This window comes from Atta cephalotes, assembly GCF_000143395.1.
Source record: "Atta cephalotes unplaced genomic scaffold scaffold00005, whole genome shotgun sequence".
NCBI classification, from domain to species: domain Eukaryota; kingdom Metazoa; phylum Arthropoda; class Insecta; order Hymenoptera; family Formicidae; genus Atta; species Atta cephalotes.
The window spans coordinates 2,919,519-2,941,213 of NW_012130069.1; the positions used below are offsets into that span (position 1 = coordinate 2,919,519).

Sequence of the window (21,695 nt, forward strand, 5' to 3'; positions counted from 1 at the left end):
CGTTAACGTTAACGTTAACGTAACGTAACGTAACGTAAGTAAGTAAGTAAGTAAGTAAGTAAGTAAGAAGAGAGAAGAGANAGTANANANAGGAGAGAGAGAGAGATTACTCAAATATATGTTATAGTAACGTTCCATTCTATGTTAAAGACTTTTAAAATTAATGTATAAGTAAAATTAACTGTATAAGTTTAAACAATAATTTAAACAATAAATTTAGATAAATTCTTTCTAAATTTAATATTCAACAAAGAGACAATTGATCCCAACAAGCACTAGAAACAAAATTGATAGTATTTCAATGTAAAATTTTTACATTTCGAGATAAATTTTAATTTAATTTAATTTAAATTGTAAATGAAATATAAACTTAACAGAAAATGAATAATAATTGCAGTTACTTACTTACGTATTCTTACGTGATGCATGACAATCACCGCCAATCTTTGAGCAATAACGCACTTCGACCATTGGTTTTCGATCGCTGTATTTTCCAACCAAACGGTCAACATTTTGAGTTGTCCACAAGCATGCATGGTGAATAATGCGGTGATCCCGCAGACGCTAGTTGTTACGATATATATAACGATGCCAGTCACTAAATGCATTGAAAATACGATTTCGTAAGCAGGACTCTGTTGCGGATCGAAGAAAATGAAGTAATTGCCCTGCACCAGCGGTCTGATCGACACGTTTCCAATTACGATCGTGCCGCGAAGTATTGGTTTAATCAGACGATGAGTGAAACCGCTGGTGAATAAGAATAACAAAGTGCAGATGATGACAAAACGTCCGGCTCTGGCTTGGTCCAACATAATTTTACGATCGTTCGTGTCCCATACATTCCGCCAGTCTTCCTGCAAATGCCTTATACATTTTTTAATACGATTCTCCTGTAACATCAGTGTAAAGTACATGGCAGGAACCATGCTGTAGAAGAAGAATCCTCCAAGCATCCTGAGTCGGTTCTTAAATGTGTCCAAAATCAAAAACATGTATAGCACCCATGGTATCAGATTAAAGGACAATAGGAAGCAGCACGCAGTTCTGAGGAGTCCTCTGAGAAGTCTCGCCCATTTTCCGGGTTTCTCCATATTCGGCCACACACCGATCAGTCCCATGATAAGTCTGTGCACTTGCACGGTGTATCTAATGTCATCTTCATAGTTGAAATTTCGTAAATTCCGTTCGGTCATTGCATGCATAAGCCGGAGGAAAGCGATTATTCTTTCCACTTGTTTACGAAGCGAACGTACGATCGCAACTGACACATGAAAGTACAATGAAACGTACTGTTTTGTATTATGCATATTCTCGCGTCTGCGTGGATCATCTCCGTCACCGTAGTTTCTGTCACAGCGCAGTATAAAGTTTGGAACAAACGTCGCGTGCGCGCAATTTTTTTTCGATAGAAGATAATTATGAAATCAGATCGATTCATACGAAGCGGCCTTCAACAAAAGTACAAATGTCTATCTTGTATCAAGTTATAAGTTGTAGATCATCAGTTATATTAAACCAACAAAATCACGTGAAATGTTGATTAACAAGTAACAGATGGTTAGGGACTAAAAGTTTAAACATAACTGGATATGTGTATATGTATGTGTTCATAGATATTCTTTTTTTCTTTGATAAGAGCGACGATGTAGCACGCTTGTATACATTAAATGTGTGCGAATAATTACGGAGTTACACAAAAGAACGACGAATTTTTTATCTGTTACATTGTTGAATAAATGCAATATCGATTAGGAAAAAAAAATCGTACAATGCGTGACATTATAAAATTTGAATTCACGAATCAGAAAGGGTAATGTCGAGTGTCATTTGTGCTGCATATTGCTGCGAATATACATAAAAAGATCGGTTTTGCTGAAGTATCTAAAAATTTGGCTAAATACAGATCTAAAAATAATTTTGTTGGATTATCAAAATAATTATATGGGACGCTCAAACTGATTGTTAGGATATTCTAACATTTTATAACATTGTGCAACATGTTTGAGATTTTAACATAATATTTTGATCGTCAAATAAAATTTTCTAGATTTATATCAAGCTAAACTTTTAATACGTCATCAAAAATCTTTCCGTGTAGAATGTCATGTAATTAAAAATATAATACAGGTATGATTTATACACATACATTACTCTCATAGTAAAGTTAATATATTCACTAATACGAAAATTCATTTAATAAGTTACAGTTAAGCGTAACATAACAGTAATATGAATATAAAAATATATACACATATATAGATATTTTGTAGATATATAAAGATTATAAATATTCTGCTTCTAGCAGAGAAATATAAATGAAATATAAAAGAATTCAGAAAATTTATGTTAATTTATACTACTAATAATACTATTTATATTTAAAAGTCAATAGATTTCAAGCTTAATTTTTTATGAAATTTAATTCTTTATATTATATTATAATTCTTTATATTATAATATTCAATAATTTTTTTTATTAATCCATTGTTGGTACGAAAGTTTATTTAATTACAAACGACAAGTGCGACATAACAATACTAAATTTCAATATTTCTGATTGCATTTGGTGTAATTTATATCGCGTAATGATACGTGCAGCATCAGAATATATTTTAAAGGATGATATGTACGAATAATTATTGATGAATCTCGATTTCTTTCAACAAATATATTTTAGTGTATTTGTTAATTTTTTAACTATTTATTAAAATTACATTCATTTTTTTTCTTCTTTTCAATAACTGATAACTAATTGGCATTTATTAGTGACCATATTAATAATTTTTACACTCGAATAAATTTTATGTAGTTAATGTACGCAACATATTTAAGTAGGCGACTGATGTCTTAACCACCTATCAATTGGATGAAGAATGTGTGAATCATGATAGTTACAAGGATATGATATGCAATGACATTTACTCACGTCGCCAAAAGTACTGAGAGACAACTCAAAAAGATTTCCAGCGGTAAGTTTAATTGACGTATTGGACACAGCGATCATTAAGATGAGATCAAGACCTTTTCTTCCTGACAAACGATGCCAATCGATCATGTACGATTTCTCGCCAATCTTCTTACACTATTTACGGAATTATTTTTCTTATTTTTTTAAAATATGAAACTATATGCGGTCAAAAATAACTTTTTCAAATAAATTATATATTTTATAAATTTATTATTATAATTACAATTCTGTTCCTGTTATTGTAAAAATATATGGGCCATTTTTCTTGTAGTACCAACAAGTATCAATCTTTGTGAATTTTAGAGTTTGAGAAATACTTACTTATTACTTTTAATAAATGATCTAATGTACACATATTAGCTTGTAATTTCAATGTCTAATTTTTACAATCAGGTGAAATTAAAGATTCTCTAATAAGAGCTATAAAATAACGTCAAGATTAGATTGACATTTTTCAATAAAAATGTATAACTGTTTAGTATACACAGTCATGTTATATTTAAAATGATACGACTTGTACGTGTCGTGGTGTACACAGGTGTTATTTGATGAAAAATGACACCGCAATCAAAATTTGGAACGTTATTTTATGATTTCGATTAGAGAATTTTTTGAATTTCACACTTAGTTTTCTACGTATCTATTGGCAATGTCTAATAATCTCAAACAGATGCAACGTATTCTTCATCTATCGATGTCACAGGGTAGCCGTTATGTTCATAGAAAATATTTTCACGTTCGTATCGAAAAATATCGCACCTGTTAATAGTTCGATACGGAACGCACCATTTCTGCATATCTCTTTCAATCTTTTGTGACACTGGCCTAGTCGAGCATTCTTCTGTTACAGTCGAACAATAGGGATATGCTCGACTATAGTTGATTCTTATATTCTTATCTGATTTAAACCCTTGGTGGAAAAACTAGCTACTAACGTGCGTTGCTCTCTCGTGTAACCTGTATTTTGATAAAACTGTTCATGCGTGAACATTGGTTAGGGTAGTAAAACGCTGAATTATTTCTTCTGTTTGTACAAATTAGACACTGAAATTATGAGCTCATGTGTATATAAGATCATTTGGGCGCGTTTGGTAGCGCACTGTCAGCGCTACTATGTCATTCTATCCTCATTATTTATTAGACATAAAATAAAGATAGAACGACGCAACAGCGCGCACTTTTATTATAGGACAAAAACTGACAATGAGTATTTCTTAAATAGTTAACTTCAATGATTATTGTTACGAGAAAATACCTATACCGTAAAAACGTACTTGTGAGGTTTGCAATAAATTTATCAACGGTGCAAAGGGATGCTCTTTAAATTAGGATTTTAGAACTTTACCTTTTCGGCAACAAGCTCACCAATGTAACATAATATAAAGATATTGAACGTAAGAGACGTATATAAAACAACATATGTTACATAACTTGTCATATCTTTTCTCTCCCATTCCTGGAAAAAAAATGTAAAAATTTTATTTAAGATCATTGTTGTTAATCATGAACAATAGTCTCTGGTATTGCTTCAAATAGTAGTGTGCTTTACGTACTTTTTGTACGATATGCATACCGTGATAACAAAATATCCAAGAAAACACATGCTTAATGTACATCCTAAAATTTCCACCATAGATATTTCACGCAGCATTTTGTCCGTCAGCGTTATAAAACTGGAAGACAACCGATACGTTATCGCGTAGAAAATATTTTATACGAAAAGTATGTTTTCGTTAAGTGCTCCTAAACAATTAAAAATAAATTGAAGCGCTATTTAGAGATATATATACATGTTGAATGCAAGAGAAGCACTAACAATGCCCGTCAAAAACTAACTTACTGTAAGATTCGAACGTGCTGCTGCACAATCATTGCCAATCTCTCATCCACATTATCGCAGAGGTCTTCCCGTCCATCTACTAGATGTTCGATCCATTGCATTAAGACTTCTAAGCGGCCGTAGGCATGCATCGCGAACACGGCTGCTAAACTGCATGCACCGGTAGTGATAGAGTGCACAATGAAACCCGACAAGCATTGTACAAAAAAAAAAATCTCACTGATAGGACTACGTCGCGCATCGACTATCATACTAGAAACAGGATACATTAGTGGTCGATACGTCAAGTTTCCGCCGTCTGCCGTGATCTTGCCGTTACTCAGAGGCAAAGCGAGATAATAGAAAGTAGCACCACCGTACATAAAAACTGCACAAATCGTCACAAGACGTCGACCGAATTTCGCACTCTTGATCATGATTATCCGATCATCAGAATATCGAGTATTAATCCAGTCATTTGCGATGTGCTCGATACCATTACGGATGTCATTTTCGCGGAAGATCAATGAGGAATATTTTATGATGGCCATTAAGCAGAAATTCAGCGGCCCGGTGAGTTTCAAAATATTATAAGCATCATCCATTTCAAGCACTAAATAGATTGCGGAGGGTACAAAGAGGAAGCCGATTAGACTGATGCAAATGACATTCACTAGCATATACGCATATCTCTCTATAAATGAAATCTTGATTGATTTCGGCCAGGCACCGAGCGGTTTCAATATCCAACGATTCAGCTGAATGCTTAGCCGCAGATCTTTTTTGTAATCGTTAACAACTATCACTGGATTTGCTTTCTCCATTATAATGGTTTTGTGCCTAGTTGAAGTGATGAAAGCTCGAAGGTTACTGTAGAAGGTTACAATAGAATTGTGCAAGAACTCGTGTGTGGAAAGTCAAAATGCGACTGCGCTGTTGCGTGTAACTTTCTTTCTAGGAGAGGGATCAAGTAATAGAGTAATACAAGTGAAGAATAAACTTTCTAGATGCAATTCTCAATTTCCGCAAAGGGGAATCAAGGTTTGCTCATGTGACACTGCACCTGTCTGTTCCTGAATTATGAACAGAAAGATTTACATACTTTGCAGAGATTTTTTCCGCAATTTATCGGAGCAGATCGCAAGCGCTTTTTTCTTGCATGAGATATTATATATATGCACGAATACGATTTTGCCTATAATGCTTATACATGAATATATATAGAAATACAATTTTATAGAAATACAAATATTATAGAAATACAAATATTATTGTAAAATATTTTTAACTAAAGAAAATACTTTATCTTAAGAAAAACAATTAGAAAAATTGTTTAATGTCAAATAAAATAGAATTAAGTTCAAATATATTATTTAAAATTTAAGTAACATATTTAAACATATTTTTATTTTATTTAATACGTTTGTATATAGGTATATATTTATATATATAATCATTGTAAAATATATTATGAAGACATTTTAAAAATATTTTGTTTTGTTGTTTTATATTGAAATATCTATTCATTAATATATCAAGTAATAAAGTATGTACCTGATAATACTGTACACATACATATACATAAAAGATATACATATTCAATCTTGAAATGCAGGATACTTACGATGAATTTCCAGTATTTTGAAATAATAAGAAATAAAAACAAACAGTACATATTTCTAGATATTTTTAATGTAAAGAACAACTAAAAAATTGTTTGCAAAAATTTCCTAACTTCCACGCGAACACACCTTTAGTTTCTAGATCATTGGATTGAGCGAAGGGAATCTCGTTCCTCGATGATCTTCTTGACATTCATTTTCTTGGATTTCTTCTAAGATCCAAGACAGTTTACTTCATCAAGGTATTGATCGTAAATGTTTTGCGCAACTGAATTGTAGCCGCCATTGGAATTATCACTGATGACATATTTCAGCAAACATGATGTGAAGTGGAATACCTACATAATACCCTTTATACGACTAAAGTGTTCATGTAAATGTTAGGTAATTTAAAAAAAAATCTTTTTGTTCTTTACAATAAAAAGAAATATGCATTCATGTTTATTTTATTTTTTGTCATTTCAAAATATCAGAAGTTTCATGTAAATCTTATAATACTAGATAATAAATAATATAAAATTATATATTTTGACGTTTTATTTGAAGGATCATTAAAATGCGATAATTCAATATGTTCGAAATTTATTGCTATTGTAATTCATAAAAGATTTATGCCAATTAATAAGTAATTTTTTGCAATTTTATTCTGAGTATTTCTTATTGTATAATTTATATCGTATAATAATGATATATGAAATGTTAAGAAATTTTTCCGTGGAAAATATGCACAAAATATTTTATTCTCCTTTTCAGTAAATATTTAGTAAATTTTAATCAATTTTTTCTATTTTTAAAATTGCATTCATTTTCTTTTTTCTTCTCAAAACGTATCAAATAACTTGCATCAAATAATTGATTTTTTATTTGCAATAAATCATGTTATATATAATCATGTTAATAATTTTTACATTTCAGATAATCTTTATGCAGTTAATGTACGCAGCATGTTTAAATAAGCAACAGATGTCTTAACCACCTATTGGTTGGATAAATGATATATAAATCATATTTCTCGATAAATACTGATAGATATTGATATTGCGTTACTCACATCACCAAAAGTACTCAGAGATAATTCAAAGAGATTTCCAGCGGTAAGTTTAATCGATGAATTGGACATAGCGATTATCAATACGAGCGCAAGACCCTTTTTTTTTGATAGACGATGCCAATCGATCATATATGATACTTCGCCGATTTTCTTGCACTGTTTACAGATTATTTTTCAAGATTATTTTTCTATTTTTTTATATACGATATAAATACACAGAAAGAATTAATTTTGAATAAATTCTAAATTTTACAAATTTCATTATTATATTAAAATTATAATGCAGCAATTATAAAAATCAACCATAAAAGTGCACTTCACTATAAAGTTTGTCATTAAATTTATCATATATGCGCAGGCAAATACTTTAATTATAAAGACTTTACCTTTTCGGCAACAAGTTCACCGATATAACAAAAAATAAAAATATTGAACGTAAGAGATATAAGCAGAACAATGTATGTTATGTAACTTGTAGTCTCTTTTGTTTCCCATTCCTGGAACGTGAAAATTTCTATATTCGACATATACACTGTACGTATTGTCGAGAATGTATATATTGTAAATACACTTTGATCTTTGACATAGCGATGCGCTTTGATACGTACTTCTTGTACAATATGCATACCGTAAGAGAATAATATCCAAGAAAACACATATTTAACGTACATCCTACAATTTCCACGATAGATATTTCACGCAATACTTTGTCGGTTAGCGATATAAAACTGGAAAAAATAATGTATATATTATTGCATAAAATATATCCAATCGATATCAAAAGTAACACAAAAGTAACATAACATAACACCAATATTATATAATTTTGCACTCTATCATTTATGTTACATTATATTACATTTATATTATTGAGATTAAAATTATAACATTGATATTATATTACCTTTAGATAGTATCAACTGGACAAACACATGAGACGCGATTTCGTAAATAATTAGAAATTAATTGGAACGTTTTACATATGTGTGAAGAGCGCTTTAATTTATTTTTACTGACACTTTAATGAGAATTTTAAGAAACACCGACGATTCATGTCAGAGAGTAACTTACTGTAAGATTCGAACGTGCTGCTGTACAATCATTGCCAATCTCTCATCCACGTTATTGCAAAAATCTTCTCGACCGTCCACTAAATGTTCAAGCCATTGTATTAAGACTTCCAGACGGCCATAGGCATGCATCGCGAACACGGCGGCTAAACTGCATGCACCGGCAGTAATGGAGTGTGCTATGAAACCCGACAGGCACTGAATCCAAAAGAGAATCTCACTGATGGGACTATGTCGCGCGTCGAGGATCACACTGGCGACTGGATACACCAGAGGCCGATACGTCAGGTTTCCATCATTCTCCGTAATCTTGCCTTTACTAAAAGGCAGAGCAAGATAGTAAAACACGGCACCGCCATACATGAAAAATGCGCAGATCGACACAAGGCGCCGACCGAACTTGGCGTTCCTGATCATGATGATCCGATCATTAGAATGCCGAGTGTTTATCCAGTCGCTTTCAATATGCCTAATACCACTGCGGATGTCATTTTCGCGAAAAATAAGCGAGGAGTATTTAATAACGGCCATTAGGCAAAAACTCAACGGACCGGAAAGTTTCAAAATGAGATATACATCATCCATTTCAAGTAACATGAAAATTGCGGAGGGTATGAAGAGGAAGCCTATTAGACTAGTGCAAATGACATTCACCAGTCCATATGCGTATCTTTCCATACGTGAAATTTCGGTTAATTTCGGCCAGACACCGATCGGCTTCAGTATCCAACGATTCAGCTGGATGCTTAACTGCATATTTTTTTCGTTATCATGGACTGTTGCGATAGAATTTGTTCTTTCCATTATGGAAAGCTTCCTAATGCGATTGAAATGACGAGAGCTCGATGATAACTGAGAGGATTGCGCGAGAGATTTGAGCAAAGAAAGTCAAGCGTCGCGTCTGCGCCGTTCCGTACAATTTCTCTTATAGGAAAAGAACAGAACACAGAAGGGTAAACTTTACAGATTCTATTCTTTCCGTAAGGGGGATCAAGGATTCCTCATGTGATATTGCCTTTGTCTGTTCATGAATTAAGAATTAAGGAAAAATTTACATTCTTCAGATTTTCCGCGGATAGATTTTCCGCGATTTATTGGAGAGAATCGCAACTGTTTTTCTCTTACGTAAGATATTATTTGATATTAACGAGGATGAATATGATTTAGCATTTAATATACATATATTACATAATGCTTATACATAATCACATGGAATTAAAAATATTATAATATATATCTTAATGAACGAAATGCTTCGTTTTATTTTATGACGTGCTCTTAAGATTGTACACATTACTTTATTAATAAATAGATATATTTTAACATCATTTGAACGAAATTTTTCAAATATGTATATTTTTATGAAAACATATTAAGAAGAAAGAATTTTAGTTTATTTCTTTGTATTGAAGCATCGTTTATTTATTATGCATAATAAAATAAAGCTGCACGTATCTAATGATACTATTCAAATATGAAAAAATTTTCCAAATAGTATCTTAATAAAACTGTGCAATATTACTTTGACCCTTATTTGCAGCGCAAGATTTGTTGAATAAATATATTCGAAGTTTACTGCTTTTTTGTGTAGGATTTAATGTCATTAAATGAGAACTACTATAATGCAAATTGTACTTTCTCAAGTAGTAAACGTTCGTAGCATGTTCAAATAAGCGACAGATGATTTGATAACCTATAATTTTTAAGATAATGAGATGCATTGTTACAATTTTTGCGATTAAATTTAAAAAAATATATTTCTAAATCGTAAAATGCATCGAATTTTTAATTTCATTATATATCTTTTCGATAAAAAATTGAATTGTAATTTTATAGAACATAAATATACAATATTTAAAATTCAGATTACTTCTTTATAATATTTATATCTGGATAATACGTACGTCACCGAAGCTGCTGATGGATAATTCTATCATATTTCCAGCAGTGAGCCTAGTAGTTGCATTGGACATACAGATTATTAAAATGACAGCAAGGCTCTTTCTTTCCGGAAGTCGGTACCAGTCAATCATGTACGAGCTTTCACGTACTTTTATAATCTATTATAAGATTTCTGCTATAGATGATGATATAATGTGTAATGTTTTTTAAATTGTTTGATGTTATTATATCCGCCGTTCGAAGGACTTGCATTGTGTAACATTGTTTCGAAAAATATTGGATGTACCTGTTCCGTTATAAGTTCGCCTATGTAACAAAATATGAATATGTTGAACGTAAGCGAAGTGAGGAGAATCAAATATGTTAAGCCGCTCACAGGTTTCTTAAAATCCCATTCCTATAATATATAATATTTATGACTGATAAATAAAAAACTTTTAAAGATAAAAAAATTTTTAAGAAAAATAATAATTTTTTGATACATACATTATTAATTGATATCGATATATTTGCTATATTATTACTTTAACAATATAAGAATTTATAAATTTTTTATATTATAAATCATTTAGCATATATTATGAATCATTATATTACATTAAATTAAGCTTATTTTATTAAATTAGATATATACCATCATGCAATAATATCCAAGAAAACATATATTTAACGTACAGCCCACAACTTCCACCAAAGAAATCTCATGCAATAATTCCTCGGTTAGAGATATGAAGCTAAAAACGCGTGGAACAAGAGAGACAGAGAAGAGAGAGAGTAACTGCATTTCTTATAAAATTTATAATTGTATATTTTATGGCTAATCTTATTTTATATATATATATATATACACATACGTATATTTTGTTTATGCATAGTACATTATTTAATTGTTGGCATAATTTAATTTCGGATATCTGAACTTTTGACAAACAATGCATACGCAATATTTCAATACGTCCGAAGTTCATACTTACTTCAAGATACGCATGTGTAATTGTATTATTTTAGCTAATCTCTCGTTCGTGGTGTCGTTGACGCCTTCCCGACCATCAACTAAATGATTTATCCAGGACATGAGCACCTGTAGCTGTCCACATGCATGCATTGCGAGGAGAGCTGCCAAGCTACACGCGGCCACCGTGATGTTGTGGGCGATAAAGCCGGCAAATAACTGGATGAAATAAAAAATCTCATTAACCGGACTACGACGAGCATCGACAATCACACTGGGCACTGGGAACACCAGCCTGCGATAAGTGAGATTGGTATCCTCCTCTTTGATCTTCGCGCGAGTCAGTGGGACCGCCACGAAATAGAACGTGACACCGCCGTACATGAGGACACTGCAGATGACAATTAGTCGACGGCCAAAGTTTGCGTTCTGCAGCATGATTCTTCTTTCATCCATATATCTCACATTTCTCCAATCACTCTTAATATAATCAACACATTTGCGAATGTCATTCTCGCGCAAAAGCAAAGCGCAGTATTTCAATACGGCCATGAAAAAGAATGTAAGAGCGCTACCAAGCTTCAATTGATTGTAGAAATCCTTGATCTCCAGGACGATGTATACGCCACTGGGAATTAGGAGTAAAGCCAGCAATATGTAGCAGATTACATTCAGCACCCTATACCACAACATCTCAATCGAGGAGTGTGTCAGTGGCCACGTGCCGATGATTTTCATGATCCAGACATTTAGTTGCAAATTAATTCGAAGATCATTCTTATAATTCTTATTGTATAGTCCAGACTTGTTGTGAACAACACGATATCGAGGTAAACTCTCCATTGTCGCAGTTCGAGTGATTGAAATGTACTGACAGTAGTAAAGCTTCAAGCTCGTCATCGACATGATTTGCGCTTGCGTCACTTTGTATATCCATGGAAGAAAAAAGGGATTTACGCAGAGATTTTACAAGCGAAAACTTTGCGCGATTATCTGAAAAGAGTACGTGGTGCTTCAAGAACCATTTCCTGAAAGGTGCATTTTATAATAGCTGTCATGTTAGTAGACATTATGAGGGAGACAGTACAATGTCTCTTATATATAGACTAAACCCGTTTTAGAAAATCGCGGAGATAGAAAAAACGTCATGCGCAAGTTAACGATTTGATCTTTGCAATATGGCAAAGAAAAAATATATTCCGCAGAAAAAGAATGAACTGTACTTTGAAGTTCGCTATACAGATTCTAAGCGCGGATTCTAATGGCAGACAAAATTTCTGTAACAATAATCATAAGTTAATCTTAAGCCGATGAGTCAATCAAACCTTAGATCTACGTAATCTAACAAAAATAGCAGTAAACTTATCCGTAAGACAAATTTTAATCGATTGATATTTATTTTATAGATAAGTTTGTTGTTATTTCTGTTTATGTTAAATTACATAAATCTAAAGCAATATGCTGATTGGCTCATCGGTTTAAGTTTACGGATACTGTTACAGAATTTTGTTTGCGGCAATCCTAAACGATTTTAAAATTAATATAATTAATATAAATATTATTCTGTATACTGTTTGATGGTTTAAAATTAATATAATTAATATAAATATTATTCTGTATACTGTTATATGTACATATACGATTTATATATCTTATTAATAATTTTATTAATAGTTGAAATTTAAGTTATATTTTATATATATGAGAAAAGAAATATCAGATTTCGGATAGTAAAAAATCTGAAGATTAAATATGAAATTGAATCTACGGAGACAATTTTTGAGTTTTCGAAAAAGATTACAAAAACTTATTCAGCAAAGTGTGACAAGTTCTTTTGTATATAATGTATCCATTCAAATACAGAGCAAGTGTCCGCAGCAAATTTAAATATGTCATTGCTGTTCTAATAACCTGAAAATTAATGAAAGTTATTTGCACAAGCGTTTATACAAATAAAAGTTTATAAAAAGAAATCATTGTCAAGGAATGATATTCATCAATAAAATAATATTTTTAAAAATTATATTTAAATATAAAATATTTAATTTACTCGAGAAATAATTCTGACATGATGTATTTAAATATGTTATTCTTGTAGAAATTTTTCTTTGTTATTGTTGTAGTGTAGGTGTATAATATGTGGACAAGAAATTGCTTACAGCGAGGGAGCTGGTGAAACAAAGATCGATCACTTTACCCGCCGTGAGTTTCGTAGAGTATCTGGCCATGGAGATTATTAGGATAACAAACTTCTTTACTGGGTAAGTAATATCAACGACTATGTAGCAAATATACTTACTTCATTCCCTTATTATAGGAAGTGCAACAAGTACATGTATAGTATTAACATGTATAGTATTCTGTTACTAAAATTTTATTTCCCTTAAGTATATTATTCTTTTAAGCATGTTATTTATTTACTTTTCATAATACTATATTTCATTTTTATGTACTTTTCCGATTAGTAATAATTTTTATACCTCCATATTTTTATCATGTACTCTATGCGACTAATTAAAAATTTCCCAATAACATAATATCAAAATATTGACGGGTAAAAGATACAAACATTAAGCAATATATTACAGAAAATAGTGTATCATTCGATTCTTCTTAAAAAATATATTAATATTTAACTGCACACATTATTATTTAAAAACTAAAAGCAATGAGCACGAAAGATTTGTATATTCTATTGAAGATAAATATAAGGTGTAAAATGCAAATGCACTGCTATTGCGTATCATTACCATGTAATATCCTAAAAGACTATTCAAGTATTAAAGTTTTTTCAACAACTTTGAAACAATATATTTCTCATGTCTGATGTGAAAATGTATATTAGACTTCTTAAGTTTAAAGTATTTAATAAAAATCTTTAACTGTATAAGGCTACCAAATAATTCAAGGATTAAATTTAGTCAGAGTTTTTTATATTTAATTTGCAATAAACAGAGAGTTGATTCCAAAAAGCACACAAACAAAATTCATAGTATTTCAATGTAAAATTTTCATATTTCGAGACAAATTGTAAATCTAAAAAGAAATTTAGAAATGAAAGAATAATAAATAATTTAGCTATTTATTTAAGTATTCTTGTGTAATGCACGACAATCACTGTCAATTTTAGAGCAATGGCGCGTTTCGATCATTGGTTTTCATATATAAGTTTTCCAGCCAGACGATCAACATTTTGAATTATCCTCCAACCATGATGAATAACGCCGTGATGCCGCAAAAGCTGGTTGATATGATGTGTATATGATGCTAGTTGCCAAATGCGTCGAAAATACGATCTCGTAATCGGGGCCCTCTGACAAGTCTCGTCCATTTTCCGGATTTATTCACATTCGGCCACACATTGATCACACCTATTATCAATTTGTGCAAATGCACGCTGTATCTAATATCATCTTCGTAATTAAAATTCTGTAAATCAGTTCGATAAGAGCATATGGATGAACCAAAGAAAATCCATTCTTCTTCTTCTTCTTCTTACGTTGTTTATGAAACGGATATACAATCACAACTAACAGACGAAAGTACAACAAAACTTGATTTGTATTATGCACGTTCTCGTGTCTGCGAGAATTACCGCCGTTAGCACAGTAGTTCTGTCATGGCGCAGTTAAAGTTTGGAAAGAACGATTGCGTGCGCGCAATTTTTTGTCGACAGAAGATAATTATGGAATAGTATCGATTCATACGAGACGGTCTTTAGCAAAAGTATAAATGTCTACCTTGTGTCAAGTCATGGGTCATAGATCGAGGGATATATTGAATCAATGGGATTACGCGAATTATTAATTAAGTTAAGTTTAACATTTTGAAGTACTTGATTTTCAAAATTAGAAACCATATGTATAGTTTTGTTAATAAAAGTTAATTAAAAAATTAGAAATCTTAAGTGAATGTAAAATATGTCGAAAAGTTGTCTTGTATGATTTTTTACGAAAGTTATAAGTATAAAATTACAATAAAACGATTGATCCTTCATCTTGATATTGGTTTCAAAGGTAGCGTTAATTACAGATTAATATGGAGTACGGTACTATTGTGATAATTATTTCATCAAAATTACGCAAATTTTAGGAGCATATTAAAATACGCCATCGATGTTCTAATGATCTGTGAAATAATGGAACAGGCACACAATTCACTGCTTGAAAATAAAATTAAATAAGCTTCCATACTTACGTTACTGAAAGTAGGTAGAGATATGTCTATCATTCTGCCTGCCGAAATTTTTGCCGGAATATTGGAAACTGCCATTATCAGTATTAAAGAACGGGCTCTTTTGTACTGAAAATGATACCACTTTGTCGTGGACGTCATTAATCCAACCTTGATGCTCTGTTATAATTAAATAAATGTATATTTTATAAAGAATGTTTATGAAAACAATGTCTAACTCACAGCAAATAAATATGAACACTTGCTACCTGATCTGTTAATCGTTGACCTACATAACAGTAGGTAAAAATGGAAAAGATGAAAGATGTAAGCATCACAGAGTTAGTTAACATAGCTGTTGAATCATTATTCTGCCATTCCTATGAGATTAACAATTGCAAGTTTATGAAATAATTTATTTTTAATTCTTTTGAACTTATGATTTAAATATTATCAGTTTTTAATTTTCATATAAAAATTAATTGTCAAATTATTATACATAAATAAAAATTCTTTTCAGAAAAAGTTTGTCGTTATTACCATAATAATATAATACCCTGAAAGGCATAAGAGTAAACTAGAGCCCATTATTTCCACTAACCATACATATCGCATAGTTGCCTCTACTTGTGTTAGAAAACTGTAAATGAACGATTTGTCTGTTTAATAATTTTTTATTTATGAATGTCTATTTAACAATTTATTCAATTTTGTATTTAAAATATTACACTGTAATAAAATATATTTAATAAATAATTTAATATATTTAATATATTAAAATATTAATACTTAAATAAAATCATGATTTAATCAATTAATACTTAAATAAAATCATAGTTTAATGTTTGTTTAAAAACAGAAATAATTACAATGTATTAATTTAGTTTTTATAATTTTAAATTAAATATCTTGATATTTCTTTTTCTAATATAAAAGTATGAAAAAAATAATACAACACAATAATATAAGCTAATTTGATTATCTACATCAACTATAATTTGTTTAACAAAATAATTATTTATTTAACAAAATAAGGCATTTAGATAACACTTACTCTTTTCAAATATTTTTCACATTTTTGTAGACTCACCTTTTCACTTTTATTTGATGCTGTACGATATCAGCCAACAACATCGCGACAGCTTGATCGTTAGAATTCGATATGTTGTTGAGATTCTGCAGTTTGCCCATTATAATGCTTAACTGCCCACAAACATGCATGATGAAAAATGCGGCCAAGCCGGCCGCACCGATTCCTGTTGAATAGGTAAGTACTCCCGCGAAAGCTTGCAGAGTAAAGACGATCTCGTATGCTGGTGACACTTGTCCATCGAACTTAATGAAGTAACTTGGCAATGCCAACGCTCTCACCGTGATGTTCTCTGGTGTGAGCATACGACCCTTCGAAAGTGGTATGAGTATTCGATAACCTACTCCGCCGGTATACATGAAGATGGCAGAAAAAATTGCAAACTTTCGGCCTACTCTCGCTGTAGACAGCATCGCTTTCCGATCGCTTCCATCAACTGTATTGCTCCAATCCTGATGCGCCCGATTCAGGCAAGATTGAATTTCCTTTGCGTGGTTTAGGATCAGGAAATATTTCATCCAACCCATCGAACAGTTCACAATCGGCGCAAGCAGTCTGATTCTACGTTTGAATTCGTGTTCCTTTAGAAATACTCGTAGAAGACTTGGCATAATGATGAACCCGAATAAAAAATGGCAAATGACGTTTTGAAAACGGGTCGCAATTCTTTCCATGCTGGAATTAGGATTCGGCCATGCACCGATTAATCGCAGAATAATGCGAGTAACTTGTACGGCGTAATTGAAATCGTTATCGTATTTGCTCGTCGTTAATGAGTTTTTCATTATTAGCTTCACTCAATACTTCTTTTTTTTCACATTAATATCACATTAATTTCCCATAATTGATTTCTCGACCGCAAATTTTGAGTTTATATTATTACTTTTCAGAATTTAAGAATATCCGTTAATGTAGCGTTTCAGGGTTTACAAGTAACAGATGGTTAGGCGAGACTAAACGTTATAACATAACTGAACAGTTGTGTTGATAGGTAGTCTCCCTTTCTATGGTAAGAGCAGAAAGTGTAAAACGCGCTTGCGTGTAAACGTCTGCGCATAATGACGGGGTTACACGAAAGAGGTTGACGAAATTATCGAATAAACACAATATTGACGGGTAAAGAGAAGATTCGCCATATGACGCATGACATTGTAAAATTTAAGTTTACGAATGTGAAAGAGTAAGGTCAAGTGTCGTTTTATGTGCTGCATGTTACTGTGTACGTTCACAGAACCTCATGTAAGTACAAAAAAATATTGTAATACTATTGTATACGTACATTACCTTCACAGTATAGAATCCATTGATATAAAAGTATGTTTTATAAGTTGTAAACGCAATGTAATAAATAAATATAAATACAAAAGTGTATATATGTAAATGTATAAAGATTATATCTTCCGCTTTCAGAGAAATATAATGACAATAGATTCAGAAAATTCATGCTTGCGTTAATTTATGATACTAATGATGCTATTTACATTTAACTGAAATCTGTAGATTTCAAACCTAATTTTTTTTACATATAAAACTTAATTCTTTTATCTAATGAACTGCTGTTTTACATATTGGTTGTGCGTAATATATTTAGATATGCCACGAATGTTCGCATAATCTAAAAAAATATGTAATTATATTTTCAACGATTTACAGTTTACAATAATTAGAAAATCAAAGCAATTTAAGAAAATATTTGAATTGCACTTACAGCACCGAAACTATTTAGAGATAGATCCATAAATTTTCACGCAGTAATTTTAATGGGAATGCTAGACATCGTGATTATCAAAACAAGACCGCGAGCAGTTTTGTGTGGAATTCGATACCAGTCGAGTGTACAAAAAGTGATCTTTGTGCTCTATAATGCAATAACATAATAGATATCATTGAACCTTACACCAATCTGATAAATTAATAACCATCGATCAATATCTGATCTGTGAGAAGCTCACTGATGAAACATGGTATGAAGATATTAAAAATAAATGTTAAAAGAAGTGTAGTATATGTTAGCATAGATACTGCATCATTATTTTCCCTCTCCTGTAAAACGAATATAAATAATAGTTTCTATTAACTTCTTTTAATATAAAAATATATTTAAGTTATATTAATAATATAAAAATCATAATAAAATTATTTTACTTAATGTAAAAAATATATATATATTTTAGTTATAATTAAACTTATAATTGTTTCTTATACCACTATTATATAATATCCAAGAAGAAACAAGATGAATGTGCCCGACTACTTCCACCAAACATATATATTGCAAAATTTCTTCTACTTTGCTTAAAAAACTAGATTGCATTAATAATAATATCTTATTCTTAGTAATTTTTTTTTTATATTTATAAAATATATAGTAATTATGAAATTTTCTCGCACACAATATCATTGGTATAATAACGTTATCTCTTTATTTGAATATGCTGTCTGACGACAGCAGCCAATTTCCCCCTGGCATATTTATCAGAGAACTTAGCTTGCGTGATATCCTCCATTTTAGTGATGAGAATTTTTAATTGATCACAGACATGCAACACCGGAAGAGCCGCTAAGCTATAGGCTCCGCTGGTTGCCGAGTATTGCACAAACCCGGAGAGAAACTGGATTGAAAAGATAATCTCGTAAGCTGGCGTCTTCTGTGGATCGACGTATACATAATAACCATCAAATCCCATCGGTCTGATTGTCACATTTTGCGGCGTGATGATGATTCCGCGAGATAATGGCACGATTGTGCGATACGAAAATCCGCTGCCATATACGAAGGCTACGCAGAGGATCGCAAAGCTGCGTCCGATTTTCGAATTGCTTATCATAATTCTGTGGTCTCTTATCGACCTCTCTTTTCTCCAATCTTTCTCGATGTGCTCGATGTAATCTTTGATTCGATCACTTCGATAAATCAACAATGTATGTTTTAGTACCGCCATGAAGCAGTTGCACATAGAACCAATCATCTTGATACGCCGATGCGCATTTGATTCCTTGAGGAACATCTTAACAAAACGCCCGGCACAAAAATGAAATAGAGTAGAGCCTGAAACAGAATCCTAAGCATCTTTGTCTGGATAATTCTACCAGTAGACGAATTGCCAAGCAATGGCCATAAGCCGATCAGGTTTAGGACATCACGCGTAACACTCACAGTGCGTCTGACATTATCATGATGAAGAATATTTACGTTCATAACTTGAGAATCTACTTGATCTTGACATTGTCGACGAAGAACTGATCGGACGTACCGTCATGAAGTGAAAAATGTAAATGGCGATGCGCCTGTGTCTTCGATGAGAGCGGAAGAAGTGAGGGACTGACAGGTACAGCGATTGTTACCCACAATCTTCTTTCCCTCTTGTAAATCACGGAAAAGTTGTAAAAGTTATTGTTGGGGACGTTCGAGGAAGCATTTATCATGAAGGGAAATCTAGTGACTTCAGAAGGCACACGAGAAAATATCGAGAAAAAAATAGCGAACACACAAAGAAAAATGACAGATGTTCTATTGATCTTTTAACGGTACATTCATCATTTCGTGTTCAATAAAATATTTTGTCATAGAAGGAGAAGAAACAAAGTAAGAGTTCAAATAACAATTATAAGTGATTATAAAAATACGTTGTGAAAGATCATATTAATACTAATCATATTAAATCATATTAAATCATTAATGCTAATTTCTCTTTTTAATAAATTATAGACGTCAAATAGTTTATTAATAAGTAATAAAGAAGATAAAATAGAAATTGAAAGAAATGTCTGGTATATTGTTTAACTCACTATTGCATTATTTGTTCTTTTTTATAAATGAACAATAAGATAATTAAATAAAAATTTTGTAATAGTTTTATACAATTATTTAAGTGATTTCTAACTCAAACAGGAAGTTAAAATAATAAATGTATACGTAATGATATACATTATTGTATGAGCGAAGTATATTTGAATCGAAATCTATATTTCGCAAAATAACATATTAAGAATAAGAGAAAATTTGTATAATGTAATTTTTCAATTTTATACTTTTATCTTTATATTAATATTTCTACTAACAATTAATATTTCTATTACATGAATGTTATATATGTCTCTACATCTGCAAAAAAATATAATCGAACATTTTTTAAAAGGTTACTCAATCATTTTTCGAATAAAATTAAAATATTTCGCAGCCGTATTAACAACCTGAAATATAGTACATATTTTCATTCATCATTTTTTACAACTTAAACCTGTTACTTACATCAGTGAAAGTTCTGATGGACAGATCGAAGATCGGCTTTTAGATGGGACAATCAACGTAGCTATAATTAATATCAATGCTCGTGCTATCGCATTCGGAAGACAGTACCAAGCCAATATACATATTGTTAATTATTTTATTCTATTTAACGAATGTGTTTCATTTAATAGATGGTCATCTTGGTACAAATAAAAAGAATATAAAATAAATACAGATATAAAATTGTGAATGATATGAGATAAATAAAACTTACTTTTGCATCTTTATCTACTATACATTCATTGCCAATCTGTCAGTCACGTTATCGCAAAAATCTTCCCGAACGTCAATTAAATGTTCGATCCATTGTATTATGACTTCCAGACGGCCATAGGCATGCATCGCGAACACGGCAGCTAAACTGCATGCATCAGCAGTAATGTGCTGTGGAACTTGACAGGCAATGAATCCAAAAGAGAATGTCACTGATAGGATTATGTCGCGCGTCGACTATTACACTGGCGACTGATTACACTAGAGGCCGATACGTCAGATTTCCATCACTCTCTGTAATCTTACCTTTACGAAAAAGCAAAGCAAGATGGTAAAACACGGCATATGAAGAATGCTCAGATCGATTCAGCGCGACCGAACTTGGTTCCTGATCATGACGATCCGATCATTAGAATGCCAAATATACCACTGCGGATATCATTCTTGTAGAAAATTAGTGAGAATTTAACAATGGCTATTAGATAAAACTCAGCGGACCGGAAAGTTTCAAAATGAGCTATACATCCATTTCGAATAACAA

At 31.5% G+C, this 21,695-nt stretch overlaps 5 protein-coding genes and 1 pseudogene across 5 annotated transcripts; all 6 read right to left on the bottom strand.

Moving 5' to 3' along the window:
- Positions 1–401: 401 nt before the first annotated feature.
- On the bottom strand, positions 402–1,196 carry LOC105626562. Its single transcript, XM_012207860.1, has one exon. It carries the CDS (start codon positions 1,194–1,196, stop codon positions 402–404), a length of 795 nt encoding a protein of 264 aa, XP_012063250.1.
- Positions 1,197–2,804: 1,608 nt separating this feature from the next.
- Positions 2,805–5,062, bottom strand: LOC105626305 (odorant receptor 47a-like). The gene is made up of 5 exons (XM_012207607.1): positions 4,812–5,062; positions 4,545–4,644; positions 4,317–4,427; positions 2,930–3,085; positions 2,805–2,858 (listed from the first exon to the last, which is right to left on the bottom strand). Exons 1-5 carry the CDS (start codon positions 5,060–5,062, stop codon positions 2,805–2,807), a joined length of 672 nt encoding a protein of 223 aa, XP_012062997.1.
- A 2,272-nt stretch (positions 5,063–7,334) lies between these two features.
- LOC105626563 (odorant receptor 63a-like) lies at positions 7,335–9,337 on the bottom strand. The gene is made up of 5 exons (XM_012207861.1): positions 8,535–9,337; positions 8,092–8,191; positions 7,850–7,960; positions 7,464–7,619; positions 7,335–7,388 (listed from the first exon to the last, which is right to left on the bottom strand). Exons 1-5 carry the CDS (start codon positions 9,335–9,337, stop codon positions 7,335–7,337), a joined length of 1,224 nt encoding a protein of 407 aa, XP_012063251.1.
- An 835-nt stretch (positions 9,338–10,172) lies between these two features.
- Positions 10,173–12,125, bottom strand: LOC105626306 (odorant receptor 22c-like). Its single transcript, XM_012207608.1, has 5 exons — positions 11,410–12,125; positions 11,070–11,169; positions 10,722–10,832; positions 10,438–10,593; positions 10,173–10,226 (listed from the first exon to the last, which is right to left on the bottom strand). Exons 1-5 carry the CDS (start codon positions 12,123–12,125, stop codon positions 10,173–10,175), a joined length of 1,137 nt encoding a protein of 378 aa, XP_012062998.1.
- A 2,460-nt stretch (positions 12,126–14,585) lies between these two features.
- Positions 14,586–17,435, bottom strand: LOC105626564 (odorant receptor 4-like). The gene is given in 6 exon segments (XM_012207862.1): positions 14,586–14,649; positions 14,651–14,790; positions 15,585–15,740; positions 15,830–15,940; positions 16,101–16,200; positions 16,651–17,435. Coding segments are annotated over 6 exon segments (1,356 nt in total).
- A 776-nt stretch (positions 17,436–18,211) lies between these two features.
- LOC105626307 lies at positions 18,212–19,849 on the bottom strand (annotated as a pseudogene).
- Positions 19,850–21,695: the final 1,846 nt, after the last annotated feature.

What these genes read in the sequence shown, in the direction of transcription:
- LOC105626562 (XM_012207860.1), bottom strand. Translation starts at nt 1,196, where the DNA reads ATGACCGAACGGAATTTACGAAATTTCAACTATGAAGATGACATTAGA.
- LOC105626305 (XM_012207607.1), bottom strand. Translation starts at nt 5,062, where the DNA reads ATGATAGTCGATGCGCGACGTAGTCCTATCAGTGAGATTTTTTTTTTT. An exon ending in CAGCACGTTCGAATCTTACA is followed by an intron (nt 4,645 to 4,811) that starts GTAAGTTAGTTT and finishes GTTGTCTTCCAG; the next exon opens with TTTTATAACGCTGACGGACA. An exon ending in GTGAGCTTGTTGCCGAAAAG is followed by an intron (nt 3,086 to 4,316) that starts GTAAAGTTCTAA and finishes TTCCGTAAATAG; the next exon opens with TGTAAGAAGATTGGCGAGAA.
- LOC105626563 (XM_012207861.1), bottom strand. Translation starts at nt 9,337, where the DNA reads ATGGAAAGAACAAATTCTATCGCAACAGTCCATGATAACGAAAAAAAT. An exon ending in TTGGATATTATTCTCTTACG is followed by an intron (nt 7,961 to 8,091) that starts GTATGCATATTG and finishes TTCACGTTCCAG; the next exon opens with GAATGGGAAACAAAAGAGAC. An exon ending in CTCTGAGTACTTTTGGTGAT is followed by an intron (nt 7,389 to 7,463) that starts GTGAGTAACGCA and finishes TCCAACCAATAG; the next exon opens with GTGGTTAAGACATCTGTTGC.
- LOC105626306 (XM_012207608.1), bottom strand. Translation starts at nt 12,125, where the DNA reads ATGAAAATCATCGGCACGTGGCCACTGACACACTCCTCGATTGAGATG. An exon ending in TTACACATGCGTATCTTGAA is followed by an intron (nt 11,170 to 11,409) that starts GTAAGTATGAAC and finishes ACGCGTTTTTAG; the next exon opens with CTTCATATCTCTAACCGAGG. An exon ending in TTGGATATTATTGCATGATG is followed by an intron (nt 10,833 to 11,069) that starts GTATATATCTAA and finishes TATATATTATAG; the next exon opens with GAATGGGATTTTAAGAAACC.